The sequence below is a fragment of the Apodemus sylvaticus genome, chromosome 7 (genome assembly GCF_947179515.1).
Source record: "Apodemus sylvaticus chromosome 7, mApoSyl1.1, whole genome shotgun sequence".
Lineage (NCBI taxonomy): Eukaryota > Metazoa > Chordata > Mammalia > Rodentia > Muridae > Apodemus > Apodemus sylvaticus.
Window position 1 is genome coordinate 44,623,985 of NC_067478.1, and position 17,374 is coordinate 44,641,358.

Here is a 17,374-nt window from a genome sequence, read left to right on the forward strand (position 1 = left end):
GAGAAATGCATATATCTTAACCGGTGTTTAAAATTTAGAATTAAAAAACTGATGTGTGAGAAATGTACAAAGCAAAATCTTTTTAGAGAGTATTATGGGCCTGCCATCTGTGAAGGGCCACTGGGTCACTAAAACACTGCTTGTGTCAAAGCACCAGGTACTCTATGACCATCTTAGCAAGACAGAAGATATTCCAAAGAGACACACTTGTTCCCCTCCTGTCTTAAATTGGCTATGAAAATTATTGACATAATGATCCCCAAGTAACTGGAATTATACCAGGAAACAATATTCTGGGATAAGAAAAAGGCTGAGGGCTGTCACCAGCCAGAGGAGGAACCTGCCTTTCAGGAAGAGATTTTACAGTTCAGACAACGTATAACAACTTTTTAGGACAGACTAGAGCCGAGACAAGGATAGGCCAGTGATGGAGTGGATTATATCTTGACTGGACAAGACTGCTTAGTTACGCCGCTTGTGTCCTCTATTTAAACCCAACCCTCATGTCAGCACCCTAAAGATGAACTTGGAGGACACGGGTCTTCCTTATCTATTCTTCCCGATGAGGCCACAGACTAAATCTCCTCTCTCCACCGTTCACTTTTCCTTGCCTCTTTAACTGGCAAAGTGAGAATCGTGGCTTAGACTAGACTTAATCAAAAAGGGGAAATGAAGTGAAAACTTGAGGGTTCTTTGGAAAGTGGTGGTTAAGTGGTGTTTGGCTGGGAGCAAACATGTGAAGGAACCTTTGGCTGAAGTGGACACAGGTGACAGACTCGTGAAGGAACATTTATCTGGAGCAGACACAGGCAAAAGGATGTTCTGCTAAAGCAAGCCTGTGAGAGGACACATGATGAAGGATTCCTTGCTAACAACACGCCTGTACTGTTCCACCTGTACTGCATAGTTGAGCTGCATTTGTTGGGACTCCATAGAGAGAAACGCACCAAAAAACTTCTAGTGGTGCATTGCAGTTTCTTGAAGCTTCTGCTGATTCAGGCTGATTGGCAAAGTGATGCCAATTGAGACAAATGCCCATGGATGACGCGAGATGTTTGGAGGATATAAAAAAGACTGAACAGACAGTGGAGGAGGCTGAGCTAGACCTATAGAGCTAGTGGTACAATGCTTGTGGGTCTCATGTCTTTGCTGATCTTCAATTCCCTGAGAAGGCATAGCTGAGAACTCAGGGCGTTCCTCCTGGTCCCTCCTGCTGACTCAGGCTGAGACTGAGACCTGGCTGTCTCTGCTAGGTAGCTGCTGATTCATGCTTGCTATCCCAACTCTACAAAACTGGACTGCTGGTGTATCCAGCAGCTGATGTGTTTGCGAGTGGATCCACCTGCTGCTGCTAACCTGTGAACTGAACTGCTGGTTTCTAGACAACACAGATGGGAGTTGCTCCAAAGAACCTTTCTAAACAGGTCCACCACCACCACTACCAACAGTCCCCATCCCTGCCCGATACCCTGTCTTTCTCACTACCTCTGGTGGGTGGTGGGCTAAAAGGGAAGTTAAAGTGTTTAAGAACCATCATTAAAAATAAACATTGAAAAAAATCAAAGTTACATACATGTCCATGTAAAGTACAGACTGGGTCCCACCAAAATTCCATGTTGAAACCTAATTCTCAAGGATAAACACTATGTGTGAAATATTATTATTTTTTCTGGCATTTTCAAAGAGAGTTCAACAAATATAGATTTGAGGGCAGAGTGTTAATTTTTCTTCTTGTGTTTTAAAGTTGTCACTGCGTTCTGGCCTCCACTGTTTCTGAAAAGAAGTCAGCCATCATTTGTCTGCAGGATAAAGGCAAATTGATTTTTCTATAGTTAACTCTGATAAGCACTTAATTCAGTACAAACCATATTCATATTATAAAGTCTTATTCACAATATGGTATCCTGAAAAAGAAAAAAGTAACAGGACACGTTTTTTTGTTTTGTTTTGTTTTTTACTGTTTCTTTTTTTTCTTTTTTTATTTCACTCGATATTTTTTAATATACATTTCAAATTATTTCCCCTTTTCAGGCCCCCCACTCCCCGAAAGTCACATAAGCCCCCTTCCCTCCCCCTATTCTCCCACCCACTCCTTCCCACTTCCCTGTTCTGGTTTTGCCTTATACTGCTACACTGAGTCTTTCCAGAACCAGGGGCCACTCCTCCGTTCTTCTTGTACCTCATTTGATGTGTGGATTATGTTTTGGGTATTCTAGTTTTCCAGGCTAATATCCACTTATTAGTGAGTGCATACCATGATTCACCTTTTGAGTCTGGGTTACCTCACTTAGTATGATGTTCTCCCGCTCCAACCATTTGCCTAAGAATTTCATGAATTCATTGTTTCTAATGGCTGAATAGTACTCCATTGTGTATATATACCACATTTTTTGCATCCATTCTTCTGTTGAGGGATACCTGGGTTCTTTCCAGCTTCTGACTATTATAAGTAGGGCTGCTATGAACATAGTGGAGCATGTATCCTTATTAAGAAAGATAAGTCACGTGCCCAGGACATCTTTATCTTCTCTGGGTCATTTTTTTTAATCTGCTCTGTAACTGTCTTAATGCATAGCACAGTAGAAGAATAATGTGTCCAAGGTCCTGGGTTCAATGCACGACACACACACACAGCATGACAGAATTTACATTATTTCAAAGATAAAGAATAACTGCATTTATTGACTAGAATTGTAACAAGTGGCATCTCTTGCTATAGACAAAGGTAGGATCTGACGCTATGATGGGACAACGGGCCACTAACTTGACCATGCCGCTCCTATGCCCTTAGGATTCCCAACACCACTGTGACTTCAGCTACTTAATATAGAAACACAAGCCGGTTCATGGGACTCAACTACAAGCCCCGGAGTAATCTCCAAAATGTCTGGGCAAGTTCAGAAGTATTTAAGAGGGAAAAACTGTGACAGCTTGTATTATAATAAAGGTTGGCTTAAAACCTTGTGGTAAAGTGCAGTCTGCATTAGGCATACTCTTGGAAGACTCTGCCTTGGGCAAGCACAGAGCTGCAACAGTGTTTTATAAACGGAAAGGCATTTCAGGAAGGGAAATTAGGCTGCATGCAAACACCCAAGATAATACTTTCTTGTAGGAGTAATACTCCTGTAATATATATAATGTATGTGTGTACATATATATGTATACACACATATATATACACATACAAATGATATTTTTATCATATTTATTCATAAGCCACTATATTTCACATGATTTTCCCCACTGTTTTCTTTCTCTGAGGCTATGTGCTACTAAACAAGTGTCTATAGAATGATTCCAGGTCTTGGCAACACGATGAAATGCAATTGAAAGGAGTTTTGCTGAAAGAATAAACACACTGAAATAGTGAGCGATCCTGCACACAGCGTTGATTTGCCATGAGAGAACAATGTGGTCTGACCTTTCGGCAATTATTTCAAAAACCCAGCCTCATAAAAAGAAAACGTAGCTACTAATAGGTTTATTATTTTTTTTGCAAGCACTGATTTGTAATGTTATTAAAAAGTTAAAGGCATATTAAACCACATGAATATAGATTTATCCTCATTCTGTGCATAAATACTAGCTTCTATACACATATTCTGAGAGAAAAAATAGATTCAAATTTAAACACATAGGAAATATTGATGTTGTGAAATTGTTAAGGATCACCTAGCTTCCATTACAACAAACAAGTTATTTAGTGACTCCCAAAGAGTTTCCTACTAGGTATATGGATGTGAATGAGCAGAGGCTCATTTCCAGAATAAGAATTTGCTGCAAATCTTTTTTCTACATTACATTTAAAAGAAGCAAACACTGAGAACAAATCTAGCATTTATCATATTGGTTATGTTATTGTGTTATTGGTTACATATCACTTAAGAGACCAAATGTGATTTGAGGATATTGCTATTTAGTTCTGCCTTCATTACCCTGGACCTTTTGCTTAAAATGCAATGGCACAGTATGGGAGGTGGCATCTTCCACAGCGTAGTTCAAAGTGGTAAGTATTCAACCTCTATGCATAGGTGAATCCTGGTTTGTGCTGACTGTTACAGTTTGGAAAATGAAGTAAAGGATAAGCATTATTCCATGACCAATCAGGTCCTCTGTGTCCCCACAGTCAGGCAGATACATAAAACCCCCTGGGGGCTTCCTGAAGGGTAAACAGCCTTTTCAGTAACTAGACTAAGGAAACAGCAGGCACAGAGGCTCTGTTGCCTTCAGCTGATCTCCCTGACACAAAAGCAGGAACTCCACCATCACTGTGTATCTGAGTGTTTCTCTTTCAGCTAAAGGAACGTTAGGATACAAAGCAGCTAGCTGTGTCTGGTATACCAATAACTAAAGGAGCATGAAAACCAACACAAAAATAACAAACATACTTTAAGTGTTGGCTTGCAATCTCAAAAAAGATAAATGTGATAGTTAATCCTCCTCCTTTCCCTCTTCTTGTTCGTCTTTTCTTCTTCCCCTCTTCTTCCTCCTGCTCTTCCTCTTCTTCCTCCTCCTCCTCCTCTTCTTCCTACCCCCCTCCCTCCTTCTCTCCTACTTTTCCTCCTCTCCCCTTCCTCCTCCTTCAGATTTTTTTGAGACAAGGTTTCTCTATGTAGTTCTAACTTCTCTGGAACTTACTCCATAGATCAAGCTGGCCTCAAACTCAAGAGATCTGCCTTCTTCTGCCTCCTGAGTGCTGGGAGTAAAAGACTGGTTTGATAGTTAATTTTCATAATCAACTCCCCAGGAAGCAAGAAGTGTTTGATTATTAGGAAAGGACACTTCAGAGTGTGTCTGTGATGGTATCTCTAGATGCAATTAGATCATGAGGGTTCTAATCCATGAAAGCACACACACACACACACACACACACACACACACACGGACACACACACACACACACGGACACACACACACACACACGGACACACACATATATACACACACACACACACACACACACACACACACACGGACACACACACACACACACACACACACACACACACACACGGATAAGCACCAAATAGATGTAGCCCTTAATAGACCATAATATAATGCTGAATTTAATGCCCAAGAACCCAAGACAAAAGACAAAAACCATAAAGAATAGAAGTGAAGAAAGATGGTGTGGCCTTGCAAGGAAATGAAGGCTGCAGGAGGAGGTGTGTCCTTGCAGGGGGTGGGGTGATGCAAATCTGGCTTCTCTCTGCATTTCCCTTTATATATATATATTCAGGTTCACCATGGTATTGGCTGTTCTGTTCTATAACTGTTTCTCCCCTATTATGGACTGAACCCTCTGAAAACAGAAGTCCTTCTTCCTTTGTCAGAGTATGAAGTGTATCAGAGATGACTGTATTTCACTTCTGTGGCACTAAAAAAATAAACCAAAAAACAAAAAACATGCTAATGGAAACTTTCACTAATAATGAAGAACTGTAATCTACAAAAAATGTAAAATGTTATCAGTGGTAGAGCATCTGCTGGTGCCATAGTCCTAAGCAATAGACTTTCAAAGGCAAACTGTTCTTCACCAGATATGCCTATCAGTTTGTCCCTAAGCACACATGAGCATAACAGTCTGGCATCCTCACAGAAAATATGGAAAGCCAAGAGTGTGTCCTGTTCTATCAGTGAGCCAAGCCCTCACTTTGAGAAAAGAGTTTTCAATGAGATAACACAATGAAGAGGGTGGGATAGATTATTAAGATAATGCTTCCTTGGGAATTAATAGGTAACATTTCCTCCCAGTCTTCAGTAATGACCTAATGGTAAGAAAATTCATACCAAATGAACTTGTAAGTACTTAGAAATTTCTTCAAATAGTACAGCCAGTATTTCAAATGGAGGGCTTTTCTAGAAGGGTAGTGTACCAAATGACAGGTTTTTATTTATTTTAAAAAATATTTATTTTAATTTATTATTTTATTTATTTATTTTAGCTTGTTCTTATGAGAATTTATTTTAAAGTGTTTTCTGGTTCCTGTATTTTTTCCCCTTCATTTCACACTTTGAGTATAATGTGTCTCAATCACAGGTTTAGCGTTAGGAAATCATTCTCTAACAACAGCTAATCTACTAATAGCTATGATATCCTCATAGAAAATTAGCAATGCAGAAAAGCAGCGATGTATGCCCCCCTTCTTGAGAATGTTTTTTTTAAAAAAAATATCACCCTACCTTGACACATACAGTGTTCTTACTGACAGAAGATTAACTCTTTAAAATGCTTTTCAAATGGTATTTTCATATTGTTTTATGTAAATACCACCTTTGATCAACCACACAGCACAATCTCATTCCTTAACTTGGCTCCAGTACCACAAGGGACTTCTATTTCTCACCTACTAGGGTACAGAAAGTTCTCCTTAAGAAACTACTCCTGAATAATGCCTAGTCTGCCTGTGGTGAGAGAAGAACTATGTATTTTTTTTTTACAAAGATCTGCATGTTTGCTAAGACCAGCATGGTGAAACTGTCAAGAAGGGCAGAAGGAAAAGTGGAGTCTATAGGGGCAAGAAGGCAGGATAGGAGATAGGAAAAGCAAGAGAAAAGATGGGGTTCTCTGACCAGCCCAAAAGAGGGCTATATGACATCTTCCCATGGCAGAATGCAGCCAACACCTGTGTTGCTCTGCCTCCCAAGACTCAGTTTAAACACTAGTCAATCTAGGTCCTATTTTATTGAATGATTCAGGTCTTGCTGAAACAAATACTACGTTTAATTTATTAAGTTATTAGCTGCCCACATAATTAAATATTCCATCATATTCAACATTCCACAATATTTTATCAACATATGTACAGTACTTATTTTAATGTACTTGAACTGCTTTTGGATCTACTGCATGAAAGGTGGTTTTAATAAAAATATATGGGATTATGTGATATTAAAATATTAGTCACAAAATACATTCAAGATGGTCTGCTATGTATACTTAAGTTAGGAACCTATGCCCAGAAAAGTACATGGGTAAAAAAAATATGGAGTATAAATTTGGAGGTCAAGTGCTGAGGCAGGAGATTGTTAAGAAATGACATGAGATGAGAGGAAAGACAAAGGTATGCTTCAGTTTCTCTGACTGCTGACTAAAGGTATTCATACCAAAAGTAAAAAGTATGAGCACAAAGGAGAAAAAGGATGATTTAAGGACCACAGGAAAGCTGAAGGCAGCTCAGGAAGGACCAAGACGCTACGGGCCTGTTTCAAAGTATGTATTTTGTACTATCCAAGCCATCAGCTGGGGATTTAAAATTGATCCAGGAAAGAAATGCAGGGTTAAGAGCAATCTAACCCTATCAAAACATGTAAGTAGCCATGGCACGTTTCAAAGAGCGGCTTAATCACAGCTATGGAAGCTCCAGGCACGGGTCTGAACATGTGAGTCACACAGAGTGATCTTTAAACATAAAGATACCAACAGCCTTCAAAAATCATTCTAGTTATACGTTTTAACTTCATTTTTCTTTTAAAATATTAAATGTATTATCGTGTGTGGTGTTGAGGAAGGGACATGCGGGTCACAGCTCCCGTGTGGAGGTAAGAGAAGAGCTCTATGATGTCATTTCTCTGTGACGTCAGTTCTCTCCTCCTCTAGGCAGGTTCTTGGATCACAGTCAGGTCACCAGGTTTGAGTGGCACATGCCTTTGCCTACTGAGCCGTGTCATCACAACTTCTAGCTAGTAGTTTTAGTGAAAACAAATAGGTATCTTGTGCCGACTGGGACACAAAACTACTTTAATTAGCTAGAGTATCTGAGTCCCCCAAAAGGATTTAAGTCGGAAAACTATGACTCTCCAAAAAAAAAAAAAAAAAAAAATTCAAATCTTTCTATTTTAAAAAATAATAATTAAAACATTCAACATTTCTGAATCAAATGCAATTTTTGGTCATCTCCGCAAATTGAAAATATCATTTGGAATATTTACATTAATATTGAAAATCAAAACAACAATGAACCATTTCATTTCTGTTTATAGTCTTCATTTTCAACTGTTGTCTGTTTGTTTGGGCTTTTCGCACTAAGTACTGATTTAACTGTTTACAGTTTAGCAGGGAATTCACTGGCAGTAATTACTCTCTAAACATAACCATATTTCTTGTGACCATGAACTCACTCAAGAAAGGAGATGAAGGCCCATGCGAGCATGCTTGGTCTAATCTGAGCTATAAGTTGAGTTATGCTAATGAACCAAACTAAAATGATCTTCCAAAATTACAAATATTGCCTCCTACTTAAGAGGCATGACAAACTGAGGAAATTAGCTGCTTCTTCAGAAAGCACAGTCGGCCTAAACAAGAAGAACACATGTCAGGCTGACAACCCAGGCCTAACACATCATAGACAATTTACCATGCTGCTTCATTTAGCCTAGCAAGTTGTGCAAGGTAGCCAAGAGGATTGGCCAGGACAAATAAATACATCTTCTAATGTCTTATCATTTATAAAATTTTGCATGAACTTACTGTAGTTGGAAGTCTTTTTATTTCATTTTATGTATATGAGTGTTTTGTCTACCTACACATATTGGTACCACATGCGTGCCTGGTGTTGACAGAGGTCAGAAGAGGGCATCCTGAAATTAGAGTTATGGATGGTTACGAGGTATCATGTGAGTGCTTGGAACCAAACCCAAGTTTTCTGCAAGAGCAACAAGTGATCTTCAGTGCTAAGCCAACTCTTTAGTTTATCTGAAAATATTTTAAGTGATACTTTTATTTAATACATAATATATATGTACATATTACATATATTATAATTATATTATGATAATGTATATTAATGGAAAATGTAAGATATTATTCCATATCAAATAAGGTACTAAAATCATGTCAATGGGTGCTGAGTGCCAATTTGGTTTGGTTTAGAATCACCTAAGAGATTGTGCGACATAGCCAGGCATATCTGGGAGAGCAGATGCAGGTTCACTGTGGTTGGAAGACCAATGGTGAGCAGCCCTGTCTATGTGACAGCAGCCTGGACGAAGGAAATGAGGAAAACAACAGAGCAGTATCTTTTCCCTGTTCAGTGTTCTAGCCTGCATCACATGGTGGTTCCCTCCCTCGTTCCTTCCTGCCGCCATGATGTCCTGCCCAACTACTTGGAACCAAGTAAACCATAAACCAATAGTTCTCAACTTGAGGGTTGTAACCCCTTTGTGGTCACATAGTTACATTATGAATCATAACAGTAGCAAAATTATAGTTAGGAAGTTGCAACAAAATGGTTTTATGGTTGGGTGTCAGTACAACAGGAGGATCTGTATTAAGGGGTCACAATATCAGGAAGGCTGAGGACCACTGCTCTGGAACCGTGGGCCAGAGGAAAGCCCTCCATTATTTCTGTTCAGCACTACTACTATTCATTATTTTGTTCACTGACAGCAAGGAAGCTAACCCACACAGATATATTTTAAATCATTTAAGGATTATAGTGCTAAGTGAAAAATAGACCTCTTTGGGTATTAAAGGAACTATTTGCAGAGACTAATTCACTAAAGCCATCATATGTAATGAGACAGAGGAATGGCTTCCTTCAGATGACTGATTTTACCAGCCTCTGAAACTTCACCAGTCAGCGTGTGAATACAAATCTCTTTCAAAGACTCAAAAGTACCCCTAGTTTATTTTAAAACAAAGAACAAAAAAACCTCTGTCACAGGGTCACAGTGCAGAATGGTGAAGCATACAGCACACAGAGTCGCTGTCCAGTTTACAAACATGAACCACAATGAATTTTTGTTCAGGGGAGTGGTGATGTTTTAAAAATAATCAGTTCACCTATCAGTCCTGCTAACAACAGGACAGCAAGAATAGCACTCACCTTCAAATAAATCAAGAGTGACACTGGGACACAAACGACTCATTTAAATCATTGACTGAGTTTTGCTTAATCACCTACATGGCTCTGTGACCTGGCTTCCAGAAGGGAGCAAGAGGTCTCTCTCTTGAACTCAGAAAGCTTGACTCTCATAAACTCAACTCAACATCATATTACAAAGATCATAAAGTAGGATCAAATTGACTTTAGTCTAAGGACATACAGATGGTTCAACATATCCAAACTGGTCAAAATAATACACAATGTACACATGCAATATTGTCACAAGTGATGCAGGGGGGAAAAAACAAAAAAGGCACACACACACACACACACACACACACACACACAAAACTTTGACAAAATCCAACAAGCCCTTAACACAAAGCCCTAAAGATACTAGGAATAAAAGGGGTATGCCCCAGTTTAATAAAGGCTCCTTAGGATAGAACTGCAGTCAACACTATACTGAACAGGAGAAAAACAGGAAGTTATTTGTATTTTCTTAGAAAATGTTCACCATGGTGGCTACTACTTCCCATGTTTTTCTTTTAGGCTTTACAGTCTCTGAGCTCATTTTGAATTTATTGGGGGACTACAAGAGGAGGACAGATCTGAGAGATGTTAAAAGTTTGATTCCATGAGCTGGCAGGAAAAGGAAAGTTAGGGAGGCTGCTGGGGAGGGCTCTAACCAAGTAAATGGCATTCTTTGCAAAGCAAGCAGCCTCATAGTAATGATCAAGCCCAGTTCTAACCACAGTAACCCCTCCTTATCCACACAGAATGCTCTGAGTCTTCCAGGGGGTGCCTAAAATCACAACCAGTACCTAGTCATAACATGTTATCTTCCCTCTTTGTATATACCTGTGACAAAGCTCGACTCAAAGACTATCTGTAATAGGATTTACAATACATTTTAACGATAAGCTAAAATAATTACAGCCATATCCTGTAATAAAATTCCCAGACTGACTACTACTAAGCTTTGAGGGCATGATTATATGATTATTATATTACACTATTATATATTTAAGAAACAGTTACTTAAATGCAAGCAGAATGGTAGAAACCATAGACAAGAGGAAGCAATGTGCTCATCTCTCTCCTCACTGAAACAGTAATCTATATTCTTGTTTTCAAGACTTCACACCCAGTGCTCACTTTCCCCAATGACATCCTTATCTCAGTGAAGCCACGCCTCTCTTAATAAGCCTAGTGTGCATTTTCTTTTGACTCCCAGACATTCCACCAACCACACTGCTTGCCAACACTACCCTCTTAGTTGTTGAAGACAACTCCAAATCTCTCAATTAGATTACGGAGATAGTATTTTAATAAATCTCTCAGCCTACCCTTTCTAACTAGAACACCCGTTAGTCCTCTGCTTAAAATCCTTTAATTATATGTCACTGCTTGAAAGGATAACAGCAAGGATTACTTACTTACAACTATTTGTCAAGAGTCTTATAAAGTCTACTTTATGCATATTTATGGGAAACTTGGAATTGAAATCAAGGGAAGCCAGCTCAGCTATGGGATTTCTTCCATACAAAGGTAAACTCTGTAATATTGCATTCCAGATTCTTTGGTTTCTAATCCCTTCTTGTCGATCTTGACCTCAAACTACAGCAGTACTCTAACCATATCAAAAGCACACTTATCCCTAGAATTACACCCCTTTCTACCCAGACTGAATTCACTTTCATTTCTAGGATCATGGTCATCCTCTGGCTACATGAGCTACCACATATCAATTACACTGTCAAAGATTTTACAATCCCACAGTGCTCTGTTTGACTGTGTTGTGTTATATTCCATACTAGATCACAGTTTAGCATCTATTCCATTTAATAAATTCAAAGTATCTAAAGCAAGGACTCCACTCCTCATATCAAACGCCCGTATTGAGACACTGCGTAAAGTACACAGGCATGAACTATCATCACTCAGGAGACGACCAGTGCAACCAGCACATGGGTTTCACACAGAGATGCAAGACACCTAGCTGGACCACTGTTTCAGGCACTCGAGGTCTTGCATCAGCAACTCACTGCTGCAATGAAAGTATCCATGGAGGTTTTCAAGCAGAAGATGGGCAAAGTGAGGTTTTGAAAAATAAAGACTAGAATGCGATAAGAGGTGAGAGGTTGGAGCCAAAGAAGTAAAAAGTCCTCAATAAGCTTGAGGTGTGAACAGGAAGTGTTCACACCCGGAGAAGCTCATGTCCACAAGCTGACAGATACCCTGCATTCATTACTCGCTATTCTTGCTGTTCCTTGTTGAGATCCTTCCACATAAATCATTTAAAAAACAGAGTGAGGGGAGGGAAGGCAGGTGGTAGAAACCGAGCACACAGAAGACACAGAGGGAGAGGAGGGACTTCACCCCAGATGCTCATGAGCACAGCCATCCACAGCACAAGCTGGGACACTAGGACAGAACCACTGTCTGTGGCCACAAAAGCTGCTCACCAAAAGTACTCAACAGGCTTCGGGGCAAAACTGCTCTTTACAAAGCCCAGGTCACAGACTTTCTATGCTGACCAGCTCTCAAGAGGCCATGGCTCCTGTGTTTTAGCAAAAAGGCACATTTCCCCTGACTCCTTGCTTCATCTGTTGCTAGCAAATGATATGTCGCTAATAAACATTTTTTTTAAATTAAGATAACAAAATTGTAGGAAACTATTCATCACATTAGTATCCTGATGACTCTTAATTGATCAACATGATCAATATATTTACCATATGTGTGTGTGTGTTTATATACACACACACACACAAACACACACACACACAGAGAGAGAGAGAGAGAGAGAGCAAGTGAGAGAAATATATATAAATAAAAATAGATATTACAGGCAAAAACTCAAAATCATTTACGATCTGTCTTCTTTTCAAAACATGACACTCTTAACTACAATATTTATAAATTTGGTAGTAACAGGTTTATAAAGAAAAACAAGTCTCTAAATCAACCTTTCTAACACGAAACAGTAAGAAAAGCAAACTCCCTTCTGTTAAACACTATGAAACTTTCCTTTTGCACAATGATTCACACAGGTTATATAAAAATCCTCTCAAATGATCAGAACCCGACAGATCACCTTACAAACTATGTGTATCTGTGTGTGACTTCTCAGTTCCTACTCTCAGCTACAAGACCGCACAGCAAGGATAGAACAATGGTATGGAAAGTTACCCTCCTCTCCAATTGGCCTCTCTAGTGCAGAGTTATTGCTTCCATGTGTTGAAAAAAAGAAAGAAGAAGAAGAAAAAAAGAAATCTTTAAGCCAACCACAATCCCTAAAACTTTTGGCGCTCTTATTGCGTATTGAATCCAGAAGGGGGATTTTTTAAAAAAAACAAAACCCTATTTTTTTATTATCACACCATTATATCAGAGTCGGAGACTTGTCATTATGGGACTCTGCCGGAAGCTAATACTGAAGGCTGGTTTCTAAAATGTTCACAGGAATCACGCTATGTTTCTAAAGCTGTGAAATGCCTAAACTGGTCAGTCTTAACATTTAAATATGTAACTGCCGAGCTGGAGACCAGATCCTCAAATTAATTTGGGAGAAGTTACAATGGGAGAAGTTAGTGCTTTCTGCACAGTGGACATACTGTTTTTGAAAATCTGTGCCTACAAAGCTGAGGAACACAAGCACAATATAAAACTCATTTTCTGAAAACAAGGAAATCTATCATTTTTGGCTTTCTTTTTACTTCTCTACACACCAGGCTTCAAATTTAACCCTTTAAGTCCTCAAGGACTTCAGGATTCATCATGTGTCAAAGGAGAGGAGAGGGCAAAAGAGTTCGCACATCCCAAAGTAATAACAGATGAGAACATAAAGTTCGATGGGGAGAGACGACAGCGGCGCCTTGGAGGACGGGCCAGAGCATCTCTCCCGAGGGTAACAGGCCTCAGCTTGCTCTGCCTCCCAGTTACCTTCTAAATTAAAGCCAACATCCTCGATTAAATGTTTTCCTTTCATTCTTATCAGCATCCTTTAAAACATAGGAATCTATATACTATATACTAAATATAAGGCAGTCATTTCTCTCATAAATTTAGCATTATTTCACAATAAGACTTTATAACAATGCTAATAATAATATATGGGGCTTTGTGAGGAAGAAGCAACAGCTATGAAGAGATTGGAAATATGGACCGTAAACATCTTGCCTGGTGAGAAAGGACATCTGCAGTACATTAAAGTTAAACAAATGAATTATGACTATATTTCGTATTCATTCTTTTATATTTTATTTCTATAACTAAAAATAATCATTCTATAGTAATGCCAACAATATCATATTGTCAAGGTGTTCTTCTGTCAGAGATTTAATTTTTGTTAGCAAAGTATGATGTTTCTATCTAATAATATCAACTATAAAACTTTGAAAAGCTATTTAGTAGGGTGTTAAACTCTTGGGATTTTTTTAATTTAATTTTGACTATGGATAATAGGTTGAAAGATAATTAAAACATTTTTAGGTTTTTAAGAATTTTCAGATGTTTTTGTATTTGGAAACAGTAGTTTTACTATTGGATAATAATTTTCCTAAGCACTTTAAAGAATTAACTATGGGTTTCTAAAACCCGCCATGTATGTTTTCCACATAATAACACGTGTTGCAACATTTTTAGTTAAAATTTCATAGAAAAATGTTAGATTCTCTGACCCAACGAGAACCAGATATTTCAGGACGGAATGATAAAATTCAGGGTCCACCCTCATTTAGAATTTCAAGCTTCTTTCTCCCCAAAGAGAATGAAAACTTTCCTCCAACATTTTCTCTTTCTTCTGCTCAGAAGGCTGACTTTCAAGACCATAACCTGGTTTCATCTTTGCTAACCTTACAAGGTCCAAACATCAAAAAGAAATGTAGAAGTATGAATCACTCCAAGTGGTGAAAGCAGCTCTAAGTCACTTCAGGGACTCCATTTCAAACAACCCGTGGCACCAGTAACCTGATACAGGTTTCACTGACAGAAGGCTGTGAGCGCCCACCTCCCGGCGCTGCACACGCGGACAAACAACTGCTGAAACCACTTCAGCTTATTCTTAAACATATTACTAAAAAGGGACAAGGCACACATCTCTAGCTTCTGTCTTTATCAATAGGTAAAAGCAATAAAAGGCAAATACACTCATAAGACCTATTTAAATTCATTTTCTGCATTCTGTGTTTAGACAAAGAAAACGAATTAAGACAAAACAAAGTTCTAATTAGAGGCAAATCCCATACAAATTTTACAGCATTACCTAATTCACCTTGTAGTTTACTCGTTGAATGATTTCTTTATAGAAACAGACAATTCTATAATAAATTCAAAATTTCTATGTTCCTCTTGGGGCTACTGGACTCTCAGAAATGATTGCGTATGTATTCTCTGAGCATTGGTTCAAAATTCCTGGACTAGTTCAAGATCTCTACCGTCTTTATAAACCTATAAATTGGTCACAGCAATTTAGTGGCAAATGCACATCTGTTAAAAAGAGGCTGTGTGTTCCAGGTGCCTGCAAATACCTAAGGAGCCACAGTCAAGTTGTGAGAGTCAGGGCATGGCACAAACTGCCTTGCTTTGGTGCATCTGAGTTATGGTACAAATATGATTACACAGTGGATAATCTCTCTGTCAACTTCTACCACCATAAATCATCTCATAGCTTCAGGACCTAACTGTGACACAATCTTGTTGATTTCTGGTGCTGGCAAGCTGCAACAGCAGCGTTTAAACTCTTAACCCAGTGTTTCTGAAATGAGGATTTGCTAATGTATTCCTGGGGCTGGAAAGTCATTTTTCCATAAACTTGAGTCCACATACTATTTGAAATCAAGAGACACCAGATTAGATCATCTTTCAAAGTTCATTCCAGTCTGAAAACTGCATTATACTCAACAGCAGCGTACCAACAGAGATCACATTTTAAAAGCAAGCTCAGAGGAAGAAATGTTTACAAAAAGACACAATCCCAAGTTCAACTACCTTCTACTAGTGGTCCTTGTATAATTATATGCAAATGATATTCAGTATAGGCAATGAGCTTATTACCTAAGCAGTGGCCTAAACATGAAGGGCTGTCAAAGCTCCTATCAGCAGCAATCTTTTCCCTCCTCTAAGCTTCATTACAATCCGGAGTTATCAGGAGTCAGAAAAACCACTTTCTTTTGCCAGTTCTGCCTCTGGCTTGAAACAACATCTTAGTATTACAGTGATTATTCCTGCAGCCTCGTTTTAAAAAGAGTTGGTACATTATGCTACTCAATAATTAGCATGCAGCATAATGCAAGCCAAGTATTCAAGATATGTAAGTAATAGTAAGTAAGAGGAAAGCAAAATACTAACAAAATTCAAATATTCACTCTTCTCAACCATGTCAGTACCTATAGATGACAGAATGGCTTAATTTCCATTGAATATAATTATTACTCAGATTTGGTTTTTAAATATTTTGTTTAAATCTGTTTCCATAGTATTATTTTTTTTAAAAAAACTATTTAATTTTACTAACTAGCACATAAACTATTTTACTAGAAAAATTCATTTGCCGGTTAAAAATTTAAAACTTAATTTACAGCATTATGCCTTCATTGTAACCTCTATGAAACCATTAACCCCATACTTACAGCTTCTCTACAAAAATGTATCTTAATAAGTAAAGAACCATAATATCAGAAAAGAGAAGAAAAGCATTTATAAACTGTATTTATATTCGAAGTTTAAAATGTATGTAGTTTATATTCTGTTTACTTACTTTTTAAATTTAAAAAAAATTGGAAAAATTTAATTCCTTCACATTGTGCCTATGTTTTATACACGTATGAATAAACAGTTTTAAGTAGAATCTTCTCCTAAAAAGATTCTACTTTTTAAGAGATGCGGAGATTTTCCCCTTTTACACAGTATCGTAAGAGAACATTTTAAAAATGAAAGTGTTTAATTCACCTCTCGAGTACTTCCAATAACATCCCACACTTTTATAGCTAATTAAACTGATAAATATTTTTTTAAATTAGGTATTTTTGACAGATTTAAAGAGGAGTACTATACATGTCTAAAATGAATTTTCATAACCAACTTATTTCATAACAACATTAGAATTTATTGCAAGGGAATGATTAGGTTGATATGTAAAAGAATTTCTTTTTCCTTTTAATGCAGCAAACACAGCTTATTTTATTAAATTCATCTCCATCTTCCATAAAGGATTTTGAATTTTCTTCTTTCAAGATATACCTATGCCATTAACTGAAGGCTAGCATAGTCTCAGTGGGAACTGTTCACTCCCCAACAGTTCAGACTTTGGTATTCTGCGATAAGCAATTGTGCCTCTGGAACAGACATGAGCGACCCCACAGATGTAAAGAGCAGCGCTGCATTACTCTACCTGGACTGTGGAGCTGATCTCAGATGCAAAGCCTCCAGTCAGGGGAGCCTCGTGGCTAATCATCAGTCGCCCGGTTTTGATCACAGACTGAAAGAGAAGAGGGGAACCTGACATTGAAAAGAATGCATATTTTACACATATGAGAGCATTT

General features: G+C 38.2%; 1 protein-coding gene across 1 annotated transcript in view; it reads right to left on the reverse strand.

Annotated features, from left to right (window-relative positions):
• Nucleotides 1-17,374, reverse strand: part of Bckdhb (branched chain keto acid dehydrogenase E1 subunit beta) — a 188,072-nt gene that overhangs the window by 40,463 nt on the left and 130,235 nt on the right. The window contains exon 9 of the mRNA XM_052187725.1: nucleotides 17,224-17,310. Coding sequence (XP_052043685.1) covers nucleotides 17,224-17,310 — 87 coding nt within the window. The remainder of the gene's footprint in view (nucleotides 1-17,223; nucleotides 17,311-17,374) is intronic.